Genomic DNA, 18,200 nt, shown 5'->3' with positions numbered 1-18,200 from the left:
GTGAGTATGTACTGTTTGTTTTTTTACATGTACGCTGGTAACCAGGGTAAACATCGGGTTACTAAGCGCGGCCCTGCGCTTAGTTACCCGATGTTTACCCTGGTTACCCGGGGACTTCGGCATCGCTCCAGCGCCGTGATTGCAACGTGTGACCGCAGTCTACGTCGCTGGAGCGATGATTATACGACGCTGCGACGTTACGAATCGTGCCGTCGCAGCGATGAAAATTTCAATGTGTGACGGTACCCTAAGTCAGCAATCTGACAGATCCCCTGACTACTGCCTTCCACTTTTATACCAGTACGGGTGCAGATTCCTGTAATCTTATCATGTAATTTATGCAATGAGGTGGACTAGGCCAGTGGGGGGTCTCTGTCCCTGCACTAGTCCTGGATCGGATCTCCCGCCCTCTGGGTGTGGTAGACGGCTTGCATACAATTCTGGTTTGGATAGCACCTCTATGGAAGCTGTCAGTCACATCCAGGAAGGCGTGACTACAGAAAGCTTCCCCTCTGGGCTTGTCCTCCCTCATTAGTTTGTGGCGCTTCACGATAAAAGTTTATTCTTTTAACACTGCAGCGTTAGTAAGTTGCAGAAAGTACTGTACTTAATCAGGCTAAAGAAATTTTCCCCCATGTACTATAGTAGCAGTTGGGGGCAGTAAGGGAATCCCACAGGTGGCATTATTCACAGCATGGTTGATAAATGTCTGATCATTGGGGGCTGCATGATTGGTCATCCCACCGTTCACGAGAACAGAGCATGAGCACTGGGACTAAAATGGCCAGCTAAGCACCAACCTGTATAACCTATGTATAGGATGTCCAGAGTGGGAAACCCCTTTTAATTTCTGTAGTGGTGGTGCCGTAGATGAAGTAAACAATTACTGGCAGGTGTCCCCACAGATATGGTCCCACGGGAGACACTTCCTGACCCGCTGTATGGAGAGCTTATCAGATCGGTGCTCGTTGGGCAGAAACTTGCCTATGTAAATATACTATGCTCCATGCCACGTGGCCGATGAATACAGAATAATATACTAATCAGTAAAAGAAATAACCTTTTAGGACAGGTGACCCATAATATCAGTAATGGAGGGTGCACGGAAGCAGAGTACAGCATTTCGGCCCACAGTGCCGCGTAATTATCTTTTCCACTGAGCTAAATTCGACATGTTTGTGCAGGGGAAGCTTCAGGTGCTTCCAAGGCGTGCCGCTGGTGTCTTGGGATAGACTTCTGACACTGCCTTTTATTATTTACTCGTGGCTTTATTTATCTAGCTTTTTATTCTTGTGCTCGCAATCTTCCTGTACAATATTTATTTCTCTCACTCTTCCTTATTTGGATAAAATGTTTGTGAAAGTACAGGCCACATGTCACCAGAAAGGTTCAGTCATGGAAATGTTGGACAAATCTCCTATAAACCAGCTTATGGACCTTATATTGCGGAGATGGCAACGTCTGCACATGCCCGGATGCCACAGAGCTGACGTGTCCAACCTGTGAGTGGACAGCCAAGCCTGGGCCTCAGACCACCCACATGGCTCTTTTTCCAATTTTCCTACTGCGGGATATAAAAATGGTAGTCATGTTTAGGGTATGTTCAAACAATGCGATCCCATTGTGTTCTTTTGAGTGATTTTCCAAATATATGTTTAAAAAAAAAAAAAAAGTCACTGTTGCTGCAGTTTTCAAAAATCACATCAGAAATTAGTTGGTGTTACCGCGATTTTGGAAAATTTGTGTTTAAAAATAAAAAACAAAACGGCATGATCACGTTGTTTGAACGTCCCCTTACAGTCATGACATACTATTTCACCCCCAGTTAGCACTCAGCTGGATGCTAGGTATGATTGCATCAACTATTTAACTTGTTTTTGTTCCATATTTATAGAGGTCAGCCTGTTGAAAGACTTTTTTTTTTTTCTTCAGTGATGCATTAAAATGTAACGAGCACAGTACCGTAGTACCTTCCAAACACATCCATATATGATCTGGTAATGCCAAGGTTATATGCCTGGCTGTTGTAAATTATTTTCTTTCTTTTTTTTTAATGCAAATAAATATATTTTCTTATACCAAGACCGATGTTCATCTGCTTCTTTTATATTCTTGTGCTGCTGTTTTTACATTAGGCACCATAAAGTATTGGCGGCACATTACTTTGTCCTTCGCTGCGGGGACAATAAGCGCTTTGTCTTCTCTCTGACGTTAGCACTTTAGAGCTGAATGTGTTTGGTCAGTGACTTCCTGTCCGCTGCTTGTAGAAGTTGGTTTTAATACGGTTTGCACATGTCGGGAGTCAGAAATGAGTTTTCATGTATTATACTCTTCAATGTCGCACAGTTCCATGGTTAGGAAGACTGCTTGCAGCAATGCTATACTGTCTCCTATTCCGCTGCAGCCATGTTACCCATCAGTGACCCCGGATCGGCTTTTATGTGGTTAGCGTTACTGAAACTAGTGTCACAATACCCGTCAGGGACAGGTTCATGTCAGCTCCCTTAGTCATTTGAATATTTCTTTAATGGGAACTGAAAACATATATTAATAATCAATTACTTTAGTGGGCAGAGAGTCTCCGCATAACATGACTATTCAATCCAAGGCCATTCGCTCAGTGCTCCCTTGGCATGGCCGTGTAGTACAGTGCACCTTCCCCCCCTACTTGTATTGCATTTATCTCTTAACTTCCTTGATTGACAGGTCTGATGTAACAGGAGCCAGAGAAGGTTTGGAGATGGTTGGAAAACAAGTAGGTGGGAAGGTGCAACTCCAAAGGAGCACCAAATGCCTGTGCTTGGTTTGATCAGTCTTTATGCGCTGACCGACTTCTTTGTAGGAGTCACAAAACACAAGAGATGGGTGTTGGTAAAAAAAAAAAAAAAAAGTGTTTGGCCAACATCTTTCGCTCAAGGTGTGCTTGTATTTTCCGAAGGAAGAGGGGAGTAAGTTGCTGATAGATCCCTCTGTATGTCCCTGAGAACAAAGGAATTGGGTTGTACAATCAGGGCTGTGGAGTCCAACTCTGACTCCTCAATTTCCATGATTTCCAACTCCCAACTACTACTCCACCACTCCGACTCCACAGCACTGGTCACTACTGAGCATGTGCATAAAGTGCAGCACAGATTCATCTCAACTAAAAGCTGAGATCAGGAACAGAACAGACATTTATAGGACATTTCATAACTTACTCAAATTCTTATGAAAACATTTACAGCACATCCTGCACTGAACTACTGTACCCAATGCATTATATATTTTAGGAGTCAGGTGGTCCATTTTATACTGACACCGACTCCACGACACTTACTCGTCAGCCCTGAGTACAACCATCCAATTCTAATCTCTGAAATGATTGTCGATGGAAGAATATTGGGAGGCCACAATAGGCATTGGATGATCAGGCTGTACTGCCAATTACATGTAATAATAAGTATGATCATGTTTCCATTTGTCACATACCATATAATCCCTTTAATATATGAGATGCTGTGGCGATCAGCTGGTTCCAGACTCGAGCAGCCATTTCTGCAGTGTCCACTACCCCATATCTATTGTACAATATAATACAATAATTATTTGCTCCAGTGCAGTAAAAGCTCCTTTAGGCTATGTTCACATTACGTTTGGCATATATGCAAGGAAAACTCCCCGTGTATACTCCGAACATATTCATGGGGCCGAAAGATACTGATGTAATAATGTCCTAGACCAGTGGTGTCAAACTGCATTCCTCGAGGGCCTCAAACCATGCGTGTTTTCAAGATTTCCTTCTCATTGCACAAGGTGCTGGAATCATTCTGTGCAGGTGATTAAACGATCACCTGTGCAATACAAGGAAATCCTGAAAACATGACCTGTTTGCAGCCCTTGAGGAATGCAGTTTGACACCCCTGTACTAGACGATACTATTCCATAAGTCCAGAAGAAGTAACCATCAGAACTGAGCATGATTCTCCAGGGTACGTGAAGGTATTGATATTTCTAGCAGCAGTAGATTTTTATAACTGGGGTTCATCTGTGGAGTATACTTCCCTTCCCTTCACATTCCTACAACCCTGTTACTGTTTTTTTTTTCCTAAGTCCCCCACTGCATGGCATGGATGGAGCGCATGCACAGCCTTCCCCATTTCAGGCTCTTCCGATGACGCTTTCACTCTGACAGGCTTGCGATCCATGCTTGCGTGTCAGGAGCGTCATGCTCAGCATTTCCACGCCAATAAGCTCATCTAGCTGTTAAGAACATGGCAGCCCCTCACCCTGACACGGCCTGGAAGAAACTGTTGGCGAAACGCGCGTCGGGGTGAGGCGCCATCAGCAGAATCTGCACTGCCTTCTGACATTCAGGTTAAAAAACGGCACAAAGCACTTTATTATCTTTTAAATTACTTTGACTTCTCCATAGCAGGATATTGATATCATAAACATATACATCTAGGTGGGATTAGTATCTGGGTTCCTTTATATTTATTAATCTGCATTTTGCAACTACATGCCTTTTATGATTGGACCTCCGTTATAACTCATCCCGCTCTATCTAGCACAGCACTTTTTGGAGATTCTATTATACAATCAATATATATATGAAAAATTAATGTACTATCGCTAAACCATTTTTTGTACATTATTTTTACCTTTTGCTAATAATCTGCTGTTTTTTAAGTTATTGGAATCTAATTCAATTCTATGTACTATATTACATATATTCCATCCTGGTTGTTTTGGGTGCCACCTCTGAATATCCCACTTTTTGTGACATCTCTGCTTATTTTAAAATTGAATTTTAATTGTTATTTAACAAATATAATTGTTTTTTTATTATAATGGATCTCTTCTCCATTCAACCTGTTATTTGGTAAGATTCTTATGTCTAGTTTATGAAGTGCCTACAATAACACTTGCGGATTTTCTTATATAATTACGGTATATTTTTTACTATTCCATAAGTCCAGAAGAAGTAACCATCAGACCTGAGCATGATTCTCCGGGAACGTGAAGGGATTGATATTCTAGCTGCAGTAGATTTTTATCACTGGGGTTCATCTGTGGAGTATACTTTTGACATTAGGGCATCCATGGTAGGAAGTATGAAGTTGTGTTGGCACAAAGTAGTCTTCTATGTTTCTCTGTATACTTGGATGGAATCGGTCACCTTGGGAGACGAGTAATTGAGTAAAGTTCTGTTTTTCTGGGCCATATGCCAAGGTTTCCTGTTACAAATAACAATAGTCTCTGAGGTACTAACTAATAGTAGCCAGGGGAGGTGAGGCTGGAACTGAGCAGTAACTTCATTTGTCTAAGAGAATATCCAGGAAGTAAAACCTTCGTGAAATCGCAGGTTTATCCGAAAAGACTAGAAACCATTTCTATAGGCTGATGGCATAGAACGACTGAAAGCTGGCCAGTAGTGATGAGCGAGTGTACTCGTTGCTCAGGTTTTCCCGAGCACGCTCGGGTGGTCTCCGGGTATTTTGGCGTGCTCAGAGATTTAGTTTGTCGACTACACAGCTGCATGATTTACGGCTGCTAGGCAGCCTGAGTACATGTGGGTGTTGCCTGGTTGCTAGGGAATTCCCACATGTATTTCAGCCTGTCTAACAGCTGTAAATCATGCAGCTGCGTCAACAAAAACTAAATCTCCAAGCACGTCAAAATACTCGGTGACCACCCGAGCGTGCTCGGGGAAAACCTGAGCAACGAGTATACTCGCTCATCACTACTGGCCATATACGAGATACTTGTTGGACGAACATTCATTCGGCGGACTGCTATATCTCCTGACTCCCCCATACATATGAGCACTTGATTGGTCCTAGTGTTCATGTATTTCCAACAGGGAGAGAGGTGAAATTTGCCAACTAGGCAGCGGCTTCTCTACCCTGAATAAAGGATTGGATGCCAACTGTCCGATCCTTCTCCCTGACATCTGTTGGGAGGCCTTCATACACATCACGTGTTTGGCCAGTCTTGCTGAACTTGGTGGTTTTGGCCACCTTTCAGTTGTCTACATGTGGACCATAGCTGTATCACTGTTACTGGTCCACAAGCTTTAGCTAGAAACATATTTTTCAAATGCTAAACGATGAGCTCGATCCGTCACACAACGAGATGAATAGCGCTTCATGCACCCATAAACTTTTAATGTGATTTTTTGGGGGGGTTCTTCTAGTCAAATATTTTGAAATGTGGTACTAAGCCCCAGCACAATGTGACTGCAGGATCAGACTACACAGGATTTGTTTTCTGTTACCATGGAAATATATAGGCTCTTATCAGAGCCATAGACACAGAACAATGAAATTTGCCAAGATACTTTTATTTTTCATTTTAGATTGAAAAAATGTGTATGCGAGGGTAATGTATCGATCAGTAGCTCTGCCTCACACTGCTCAGATTTGTTACTGGGAACCTGGCACAGTCTCCGCTCACCACTATTGATGCAAACGCTCCTTTGCTTAGATTGTTGTATTGGATTTTCAGTAACTGAAATCTCTGTGCGGTGTTATAGGGTTTAAGTGCTTTGAGGTGTAATTTTCTCCCATGTATCTATGATCTCTAAGGCTACTTTCACACTAGCGTTAACTGCATTCTGTCACAATGCGTCGTTTTGCCGAAAAAACGCATCCTGCAAAAGTGTTTGCAGGATGCGTTTTTTCACCATTGATTAACATTAAGCGACGCATTGTGACGGATTGCCACACGTCGCACCCATCGTGCGACGGATGCGTCGTGCAGTGGCGGACCGTCGGGAGCAAAAAACGTTGCTTGCAACGTTTTTTGCTCCGTCGTAAACGTCTTTTCCGACCGCGCATGCGTGGCCGGAACTCCGCCCCCACCTCCCCGCACCTCACAATGGGGCAGCGGATGCGCTGGAAAAATGCATCCGCTCCCCCCGTTGTGCGGCGGAGACAACGCTAGCGTCGGGAACGTCGGCCCGACGCTAGTGTGAAAGTAGCCTAAGGAGTTTGACTGCATTTCCCTTATAGCTTGCTCATGCTAACAGAAGTCAACAAGATTCGATAAGATCCTTTCCTCTAGGTGGCCATAAACCGTCTATAGATGTTGGCTGAATGCTGAGTTCAGCATTGTCTGTCTGTTAGCTCCAATGCTCTCTCTACTGTGTGAGGTAGGAGTCCTGGTACTCCTAATGTGAGGGCTGATCTTTCGCCTTATTACTCTGCATAGAGTGCAAGCTGTCAATCAGAGGCACGAGGGTGGGAATGGGAGGTGTTGGCTCCCAGCTCATGAATACCAAGGACTCCTGAGCTCGTACTTCATATACAGAGGACTCCTGAGCTCGTACTTCATATACAGAGGACTCCTGAGCTCATACTTCATATACAGAGGATTCCTGAGCTCGTGCTTCATATACAGAGGACTACTGAGCTCATACTTCATATACAGAGGACTCCTGAGCTCGTACTTCATATACAGAGGACTCCTGAGCTCATACTTCATATACAGAGGACTCCTGAGCTCGTACTTCATATACAGAGGACTCCTGAGCTCGTACTTCATATACAGAGGACTCCTGAGCTCATACTTCATATACAGAGGATTCCTGAGCTCGTGCTTCATATACAGAGGACTACTGAGCTCATACTTCATATACAGAGGACTCCTGAGCTCGTACTTCATATACAGAGGACTCCTGAGCTCATACTTCATATACAGAGGACTCCTGAGCTCGTACTTCGTGTACAGAGGACTCCTGAGCTCGTACTTCATATACAGAGGACTCCTGAGCTCATACTTCATATACAGAGGACTACTGAGCTCATACTTCATATACAGAGGACTACTGAGCTCGTACTTCATATACAGAGGACTACTGAGCTCCTACTTCATATACAGAGGACTCCTGAGCTCGTACTTCATATACAGAGGACTCCTGAGCTCGTACTTCATATACAGAGGACTCCTGAGCTCGTACTTCATATACAGAGGACTCCTGAGCTCGTACTTCATATACAGAGGACTACTGAGCTCGTACTTCATATACAGAGGACTACTGAGCTCCTACTTCATATACAGAGGACTCCTGAGCTCGTACTTCATATACAGAGGACTCCTGAGCTCGTACTTCATATACAGAGGACTACTGAGCTCGTACTTCATATACAGAGGACTACTGAGCTCCTACTTCATATACAGAGGACTCCTGAGCTCGAACTTCATATACAGAGGACTCCTGAGCTCGTACTTCATATACAGAGGACTCCTGAGCTCGTACTTCATATACAGAGGACTACTGAGCTCGTACTTCATATACAGAGGACTACTGAGCTCGTACTTCATATACAGAGGACTACTGAGCTTGTACTTCATATACAGAGGACTCCTGAGCTCGTACTTCATATACAGAGGACTCCTGAGCTCGTACTTCATATACAGAGGACTACTGAGCTCGTACTTCATATACAGAGGACTCCTGAGCTCGTACTTCATATACAGAGGACTACTGAGCTCGTACTTCATATACAGAGGACTCCTGAGCTCGTACTTCATATACAGAGGACTACTGAGCTCGTACTTCATATACAGAGGACTACTGAGCTCGTACTTCATATACAGAGGATTCCTGAGCTTGTACTTCATATACAGAGGACTCCTGAGCTCGTACTTCATATACAGAGGACTCCTGAGCTCATGCTTCATATACAGAGGACTCCTGAGCTCGTACTTCATATACAGAGGACTCCTGAGCTCGTACTTCATATACAGAGGACTCCTGAGCTCATGCTTCATATACAGAGGACTACTGAGCTCATACTTCATATACAGAGGACTCCTGAGCTCATGCTTCATATACAGAGGACTCCTGAGCTCGTACTTCATATACAGAGGACTCCTATAAAAAGCAGCTGAAATTTTTCATTAAAAAAAAGCTGCAAAAACGCCTAGTGTTAACTTAGCCTAAAACTGGAAGAATAAGTGACCTTGTAACTTTGTATTCCCCATTCTTCCCTGTAAATAGAAGGGATGATTAATCATTGCGCCTTCTCCTGTGAAGGTGCTGGAAACAACATGGTAAAATGTGAATACATGTTATTTACATCAATGTGAATTAACAGCCTAAATAATGATTGCTCAGAACTACAATTAGGTGGAATGATGTAATTTACCGTACTTCTTAATATTGAAATTGCAGTGCCAGAAGGAAGTGTAACTATGAAAATCAGAGTCAATAGACACATTAGTGATATGCAAATGATAAAAATGGAAACCACATTTTCAAAACCCTTTCAGCATATTCAGTGTCAAGTATGAGCACCACATGCAGAAATACAAGCCATTAGGTTATTGATGGTTGTCTGAGTAATGTTCTGCCTCTCTGAGTGCAAATTGTCAAGATCCGCTGCTGGCAGCTCCCTTTACGATTGCCAACCAATGATGTGCTAAATGTGTTTGATGGGAGAAAAGTCCAGAGAAGCTGCAGGTCATGGTGGCATGTTTAGGCCATGCAGGCTGCTCACAATAGCACGAGTAACATGCGGCCTGGTATTATCGTGTCCAATTTCACCTGCAGTACAGAAAGGATCACTACACGCCATTCTTCTAATTTGTAAGAAAATTTTGCAGGAGACTGAGAAAAGGGGCGAGAGAACCAGAGATCGCTACCTAAGCGCAATAAATGACATATAGAAAATAAAATATATATATATATATATATATATATATATATATATATATATATATATATATATATATATATATATATATATATATATATATATATATATATATATATATATACATATATACATATATACATATACATACATACATACATACATACATACATACATACATACATACATACATACATACATACATACATACATACATGCTCACCTGTGGGGGTTGTGCAGGATACGCACAACTCTATGTAGCAATTTGATCTCAATAGGGGATCCCACCTCGTGCCGCCCTAACAATTGGTGTGGAGCTCTGTTGGTCCTGTTGCATTCACAACTTCAAGGGATATGTGGAAAAAGAAATTGGAGGCGCTCCCCTCTGGTGGAATGAATCCCCAAACAGATGTCCGATGTGAACCACTCCTTCGGGCAATGTCCAGAATGGTGAAGACACTTTGTATTTGTCAAACTGAATTTATTTATAAAACATGAGTAATAAAGATTTTTTTCATGCTTGTGATAATTATAAAAGCTCTTCTAGAGCAGAAACGCGTTTTGATTTTAATACCTGTTTAAAGTTTTCATGCTTTTTTTTAATGTTCACAAGCATGAAAAAAATCTTTATTACTCATGTTTTATAAATAAATTCAATTTGACAAATATAAAGTGTCTTCACCATTCTGGACATGGCCGGAAGGAGTGGTTCACATCTGACATGTGTTTGGGGATTCATTCCACCAGAGGGGAGCGCCTCCTATTTCTTTTTTTCACTTTCTTCTAATCTGAGGATCCATCTGCGCAGAGGTTCGCCTCTGAGCGTCTCTTCCGGTCCCAAGCACTGGGACATGCAATGTTGACAGTGATGACATCTCGGCCTACCTACATAGTGATCTGCTGAGGTGATAAACCAAGGTGTCTCAGTTCAAGGATTCTGTCCCTCAGTCTGTGTCAGATTTTAACACTTCTTACACCTTACTGTTTGTCCTTTCTGTTGCAATTGTGAGTATTTGTCAGTAGTGGTATACATCTTCCATAAGCAGAGGCTGAAGCATGTAGACACGTGTTCTACAATCCACTACTTCTTTGGAAAAGCGGAGTCCTTCATAGATGATGGTCCAAAGGAAATCCATCTGCTACTTTGCAGTATGTTTTCTATGCTTCTTTCTCCATCTTCTTTATACTCTTCGACATTCCATCTCTTTAACACTCATCAACAATTTAGTTTTTCTTTTGTCTTTTAGCAAACACCTACCTCTTCATGGTGCAAGCCCAAGGCATAATGCTAAGGGACAATGTTCGAACCATTGGAAATATGATAAGACAGTATACCAACAAAAACGGCACCGGTGCACTCAACGGGACAGGTAAGACTGACATCTAAAGTTTGAGTTATATGTAGCTTATGGGACACAAATCCTGTTAATTAAAATGTGCCTGCAGCTAAATGGGACTGAATGGGTGATGGTGATCTTGGTGTAAAATTGTCACTTAGAAATCCTTCATTTTCCTTAGTGATTGCTGTAAACAGTCCATTCACCCTAGTCCTGAGAATGAAGTATTGAGACTCCAAATAATTAGATTTTAATGTGATTGTTAGTTGCTAGACATGAAATTATTAGCTAAAAACGAAAAGGGACACACTGGAGCTCACAGGCAAATGGTAGGCTGAAGCAGCTGGCAGTTAGACGGGCTCTGTGCGTGATCCTGTCCGAGTTACACATGTGCTGAAAACTATAAAAGGAGAAACTACCGCGCTACAGACCTAAAAGACTGAACATATGATGTGCAGAAATAGCCAGCCGCCTCCTGGTAGTAGTGTGTGTGAGTTTGTCACTTAGGCTGGAGACACACTAGCGATTTAAAAATCGGTCCGATTTTGATGCAGGAGAGTCGGATGAGTGTAATGCAATTGTCATGCGAGTGTCATGCGTTTTTTGCGCGAGTAAATCAGATTCTTCACACCTAGCACCCGATTTACATCTGAATGCAGTGCATTTGCTATCAGACTGCAATGCAATTTTAACATGAGCATTTACATAGAGAAATTCTTTTAAGTCATTTACACATCATTTTAGAACAAACTGTTCGTCCAAATGTGTGTGTGTGTGTGTGTGTGTGTGTGTATGTATGTATGTATGTGTGTGTGTGTGTGTGTGTGTGTGTGTGTATATATATAATATATATCTATATATATATTATTAGATAGATAAAATATTAGATAGATTAAAAGCCGGCAAATGATCTGCTGCGTACATACAACCCCTGGCAAAAATTGTGGAGTCACCGGCCTTGGATTATGTTCATTCAGTTGTTTAATTTTGTAGAAAAAAGCAAATCACAGACATGGCACAAAACTAAGGTCATTTCAAATGGCAACTTTCTGGCTTTAAGAAACACTAAAAGAAATCAAGAACAAAAAATGTGGTAGTCAGTAATGGTTACTTTTTTAACCAAGCATAGGGGAAAAGTTTATGGAATCACTCAATTCTGAGGAAAAAATTATGGAATCACCCTGTAAATTTTCATTCCCAAAACAAACACCTGTATCAAATTAGATCTGCTCGTTAGTCTGCATCTAAAAAGGAGTGATCACACCTTGGAGAGCTGTTGCACCAAGTGGACTGACATGAATCATGGCTCCAACACGAGAGATGTCAATTGAAACAAAGGAGAGGATTATCAAACTCTTAAAAGGGGGTAAATCATCACGCAATGTTGCAAAAGATGTTTTGTCCACAGTCAGCTGTGTCTAAAATCTGGACAAAATGCAAACAACATGGGAAGGTTGTTAAAGGCAAACATACTGGTAGACCAAGGAAGACATCAAAGCGTCAAGATCGGAAACTTAAAGCAATATGCCTACAAAACAGGAAATGCACAACAAAACAAATGAACGAATGGGAGGAAACTGGAGTCAGTCTGTGACTGAACTGTAAGAAACTGCCTAAAGGAAATGGGATTTAAATACAGAAAAGCTAAACGAAAGCCATCATTAACACCTAAACAGAAAAAAATAAGGTTACAATGGGCTAAGGAAAAGCAATCGTGGACTGTGGATGACTGGATGAAAGTCATATTCAGTGATGAATCGCGAATCTGCATTGTGGAAGGTGATGATGCTGGAACTTTTGATTGGTGCCATTCCAATGAGATTTATAAAGATGACTGCCTGAAGAGAACATGAACATTTCCACAGTCATTGATGATATGGGGCTGCATGTCAGGTAAAGGCACTGGGGAGATGGCTGTCATTACATCTTCAATAAGTGCACAAGTTTATGTTGATATTTAGGACACTTTTCTTATCCCATCAATTGAAAGGATGTTTGGGGATGATGAAATCATTTTTCAAGATGATAATGCATCCTGCCAGAGCAAAAACTGTGAAAACATTCCTTGAAAAAAGACACATAAGGTCAATGTCATGGCCTGTAAATAATCCAGATCTCGATCCAATTGAAAATCTTTGGTGGAAGTTGAAGAAAATGGTCCATGACAAGGCTCCAACCTGCAAAGCTGATCTGGCAACAGCAATCAGAGAAAGTTGGAGCCAGATTGATGAAGAGTACTGTGTGACACTCATTAAGTCCATGCCTCAGAGACTGCAAGCTGTTATAAAAGCCAGATATGGTGCAACAAAATACTAGTGATGTTGGAGAGTTTTTTTGTTTTTGTTTTTCATGATTCCATAATTTTTCCCTCAGAATTGAGTGATTCCATAATTTTTCCCCTATGCTTGGTTAACCCCTTTCTGCCAGCTGACGGAATAGTACGTCAGCTGGCAGATCCCCTGCTTTAAGGTGGGCTCCGGCGGTGAGCCCACCTTAAAGCCGCGACATGTCAGCTGTTCTGTACAGCTGACATGTGCGCGCAATGAGCGCGAGCGGAATCGCGATCCGCCCGCGCCCATTAACTAGTTAAATGCCGCTGTCAAGCGCTGACAGCGGCATTTAACTAGCGCGCGCGGCCGGAAGTGCTCGCACCGCTGACCCCCGTCACATGATCGGGGTCAGCGGTGCATTGCCATAATAACCAGAGGACTCCTTGAGACCTCTATGGTTGTTGATGGCCGATTGCTTTGAGCGCCACCCTGTGGTCGGTGCTCAAAGTACACCTGGATTTCTGCTACATAGAGGTGATCTGTACTTCACCTCTATGTAGCAGAGCTGATCGTGTAGTGCATGCTTCTAGCCTCCTATGGAGGCTATTGAAGCATGCCAAAATAAAAAAAAAAGTGTTTAAAAATATAAAAAAAATAAAAAATATATAAAAGTTCAAATCACCCCCCTTTCGCCCCAATCAAAATAAAACAAGTAAAAAAAAATTAAACCTACACATATTTGGTATCGCCGCGTTCCGAATCGCCCGAGCTATCAATAAAAACAAAGGATTAAACTGATTGCTAAATGGCGTAGCGAGAAAAATCAAAACGCCAAAATTACGTTTTTTTGGTCGCCGTGACATTGCATTAAAATGCAATAACGGGCGATCAAAAGAATGTATCTACACCAAAAAGGTATCATTAAAAACGCCAGCTCGGCACGCAAAAAATAAGCCCTCACCCGACCCCAGATCACGAAAAATGGAGATGCTACGGGTATCGGAAAATCGCGCAATTTTTTTTTTTTTTTTTTTTTAAGCAAACTTTGGCATTTTCTTTCACCACTTAGATAAAAAATAACCTAGACATGTTAGGTGTCTATGAACTCGTAATGACCTGGAGAATCATAATGGCAGGTTAGTTTTAGCATTTGGTGAACCTAGCAAAAAAGCCAAACAAAAAACAAGTGTGAGATTGCACTTTTTTTGCAATTTCATCACACTTGGAATTTTGTTCCTGTTTTCTGTTACACGGCATGGTAAAACCAATGGTATCGTTCAAAAGTACATCTCGTCCCGCAAAAAATAAGCCCTCACATGGCCATATTGACGGAAAAATAAAAAAGTTATGGCTCTGGGAAGGAGGGGAGCGAAAAACAAAAACGAAAAAACGGAAAAAGCTCCGGGGGTTAATAAAAGTAACCATTACTGACTACCACATTTTGTTCTTGATTTCTTTAAGTGTTTCTTAAAGCCAGAAAGTTGCCATTTGAAATGACTTTAGTTTTGTGCCATGTCTGTGATCTGCTTTTTTCTACAAAATTAAACACCTGAATTAACATAATTATCAGCCAGTGGTATAATCCAACCAATATTATTCTTACAGCAATTCGGATTAAAATTTAACTTTTAATATCAATATCCATAAAAGTATCACAAAATAATCTTCACCACAAAGTGCAAGGTGCATAAGATATGCAACACTAAAACATTAATCGACAAACAGCGGGGTGCATATAATCAATGGGGAACTATACACACTAGCCCCTTGTATGCAGGAACCTAACCGTCATATCCGACTGCATACACAAAGTGGGGTATTTTTTGTGTAAATCACTCGTATATAGGAAACCGACCATCAAATCCGCTCATAAACACCAAGCGGTTAGTAACATCTTGGAATGGAGGGTATTATTTAGAAGCAACTTCCAGATGGGTGAGATCCTTCTAATTTGCCACATATGTTCAAACAATGTTAGTCTGTAAACTCCTATGATTGGTACTAGCAGCTATAAGGCAATAGAGAAATTGAATTTCATTATTAGACTGCACCATTTGGGAGGACTATGTTATGAACACTGAATGACCCTTGTTATGTGTTTTCTGTGCATAAGGAAGGGTCTTACATGCTAATTTGGAATGGACCGTAAAAAGGCTGAAGCAGGTTCTATCCTAGACGCTGAATAAGCGATGCTGAGATAGCTGAAATACACGGAGCAGAGCTATTAGGGGTAACACATGTTGTTTATAAGTGCCCACAAAACCGGGCCATTTATTTAGGAACGTTACTAACCACTTGGTGTTTATGAGCGGATTTGATGGTCGGTTTCCTATATACGAGTGGTTTACACAAAAAATACCCCACTTTCTGTATGCAGTCGGATATGACGGTTAGGTTCCTGCATATAAGGGGCTAGTGTGTATAGTTCCCCATTGATTATATGCACCCCGCTGTTTGTCTATTAATGTTTTAGTGTTGTATGTCTTATGCACGTTGCACTTTGTGGTGAAGATTATTTTGTGATACTTTTATGGATATTGATATTAGAAGTTAAATTTTAATCTGAATTGCTATAAGAACTAAATTAACATCCTCCAAGGCCGGTGATTCCATAATTTTTGCCAGGGGTTGTAGTAACATAGTTATTAAGGTTAAAGGAAGACTTTAAGTCCATCTTGTTCAACCCATAGCCTAACCTAACATGCCCTAACATGTTGATCCAGAAGAAGGCAAAAAAAAACAATGTGGCAAAGAGTAAGCTCCACATTAGGGAAAATAATTCCTTCCCGACTCCACATACGGCAATCAGACTAGTTTTCTGGATCAACGCCCTATCAAGGAAACTAGTGTATATAACCTGTAACATTATACTTTTCAAGAAAGGCATCAGGTCCCCTCTTAAATTTTAGTAGGGAATCACTCATTACAACATCATACGGCAGAGAGTTCCATAGTCTCACTGCTCTTACAGTAAAGAATCCGCGTCTGTTATTATGCTTAAACCTTCCTTCCTCCAGACGTAGAGGATGCCCCCTTGTCCCTGTCACCGGTCTATGATTAAAAAGATCATCAGAAAGGTCTTTGTACTGTCCCCTCATATATTTATACATTGTAATAAGATCACCCCTTAGCCTTCATTTTTCCAAACTAAATAGCCCCAAGTGTAATAACCTTTCTTGGTATTGCAGACCCCCCAGTCCTCTAATAACCTTGGTCGCTCTTCTCTGCACCCGCTCTAGTTCAGCTATGTCTTTCTTGTACATCGGAGACCAGAACTGTGCACAGTATTCTAAGTGTGGTCGAACTAGTGACTTGTATAGAGGTAAAATGATGTTCTCTTCATGAGCATCTACACTATGTTCCAAATTATTATGCAAATGACATTTTTCTCGGATTTTCCTAAATGGTCGGTGCAAATGACAGTCAGTCTAATAAAAGTCATCACCCGTTAGATTATACATCAAATTTTATTGAAGAAACCTCCCAATGATAACAGTATAATCTCCAAAATGAATAAAAGCTCAAAATGCACTGTTCCAAATTATTAGGCACAGTAGTATTTCTAAACATTTGATATGTTTTAAAGAACTGAAAATGCTCATTTGTGGAATTTGCAGCATTAGGAGGTCACATTCACTGAACAAAAATGCTATTTAACTAAAAAACATCCTAACAGGCCAAGTTACATGTTAGCATAGGAGCCCTTCATTGATATCACCTTCACAAGTCTTGCATCCATTGAACTTGTGAGTTTATGGAGAGTTTCTGCTTGTATTTCTTTGTATGAAGTCAGAATAGCCTCCCAGAACTGCTGTTTTGATGTGAACTGCCTTCCCACCCTCATAGATCTTTTGTTTGATGATACTCCAAAGGTTCTCTATAGGGTTGAGGTCAGGGGAAGATGGTGGCCACACCATGAGTTTGTTTTTTTATGCCCATAGCAGCCAATTACTCAGAGGTATTCATTGTCATGCATGAAGATGATTTTGTTCCTGAAGGCACGTTTCTGCTTTTTAGACCATGGAAGAAAGTTGTCAGTCAGAAACTCTATTTACTTTGCTGAGGTCATTTTCACACCTTCAGGAACCTTAAAGGGCCCTACCAGCTGGTTCCCCATGATTCCAGCCCAAAACATGACTCCTCCACCTCCTCGCTGACATCGCAGCCTTGTTGGGACACCAACCATCCACTACTCCATCCATCTGGACTGTCCAGAGTTGCTCGACGCTCATCAGTAAACAAGACTGTTTGGAAATTAGTCTTCATGTATGTCTGGGCCCACTGCAACCATTTCTGCTTGTGAACACTGTTTAGGGGTGGCCGAATAGTAGGTTTATGCACCACAGCAAGCCTTTGAAGGATCCTATACCTTGAGGTTTGAGGGACTCCAGACGCACCAGCAGCTTCAAATAACTGTTTGCTGCTTTGTAATGGTATTTTGGCAGCTGCTCTCTTAATCCAATGAATTTGTCTGCCAGAAAACTTCCTCATTATGTCTTTATTTGCATGAACTCTGTCTGTGCTCTGTTTCAGTCACAAATCTCATCAGAGTATGACGATCACTCTTCAGTTTTCGTGAAATATCTAATTTTTTCATACCTTGTCCAAGGCATTGCACTATTTAACGCTTTTCAGCAGCAGAGAAATCCTTTTTATTTCCCATATTGCTTGAAACCTGTGACCTGCATAATAATGTGGAACAACATTTTTGAGTAGTTTTCCTTTAATTAGAATCACCTGGAAAACTAATTATCACATGTGTTTAAGATTGATTTCAGTGATTCATTGAGCCCTGAGACACAATACCATCCACGAGGTTATTTGAAAAACAAAACAATTAAATCTTTGACACTTAAATCCAATTTGCATAATAATTTGGAACACAGTGTATGCTTCTTTTAATGCATCCCATTATTTTATTTGCCTTTTAGCAGCTGCCTGACACTGGACACTAA

At 41.3% G+C, this 18,200-nt stretch overlaps 1 protein-coding gene across 2 annotated transcripts in view; it reads left to right on the top strand.

Annotated features, from left to right (window-relative positions):
• The window catches only part of B4GALT6 (beta-1,4-galactosyltransferase 6), a 106,002-nt gene that overhangs the window by 41,898 nt on the left and 45,904 nt on the right, over window positions 1-18,200 (top strand). For both annotated transcript variants that reach the window (XM_077270399.1, XM_077270400.1), the window contains exon 2: window positions 10,886-11,008. In XM_077270399.1, coding sequence (XP_077126514.1) covers window positions 10,886-11,008 — 123 coding nt within the window. The remainder of the gene's footprint in view (window positions 1-10,885; window positions 11,009-18,200) is intronic.

Source organism: Ranitomeya variabilis, chromosome 6 (assembly GCF_051348905.1).
Source record: "Ranitomeya variabilis isolate aRanVar5 chromosome 6, aRanVar5.hap1, whole genome shotgun sequence".
NCBI lineage: Eukaryota > Metazoa > Chordata > Amphibia > Anura > Dendrobatidae > Ranitomeya > Ranitomeya variabilis.
Note: the sequence above shows the minus strand (reverse complement) of the source record. Positions and strands in the feature narration are given on the sequence as shown.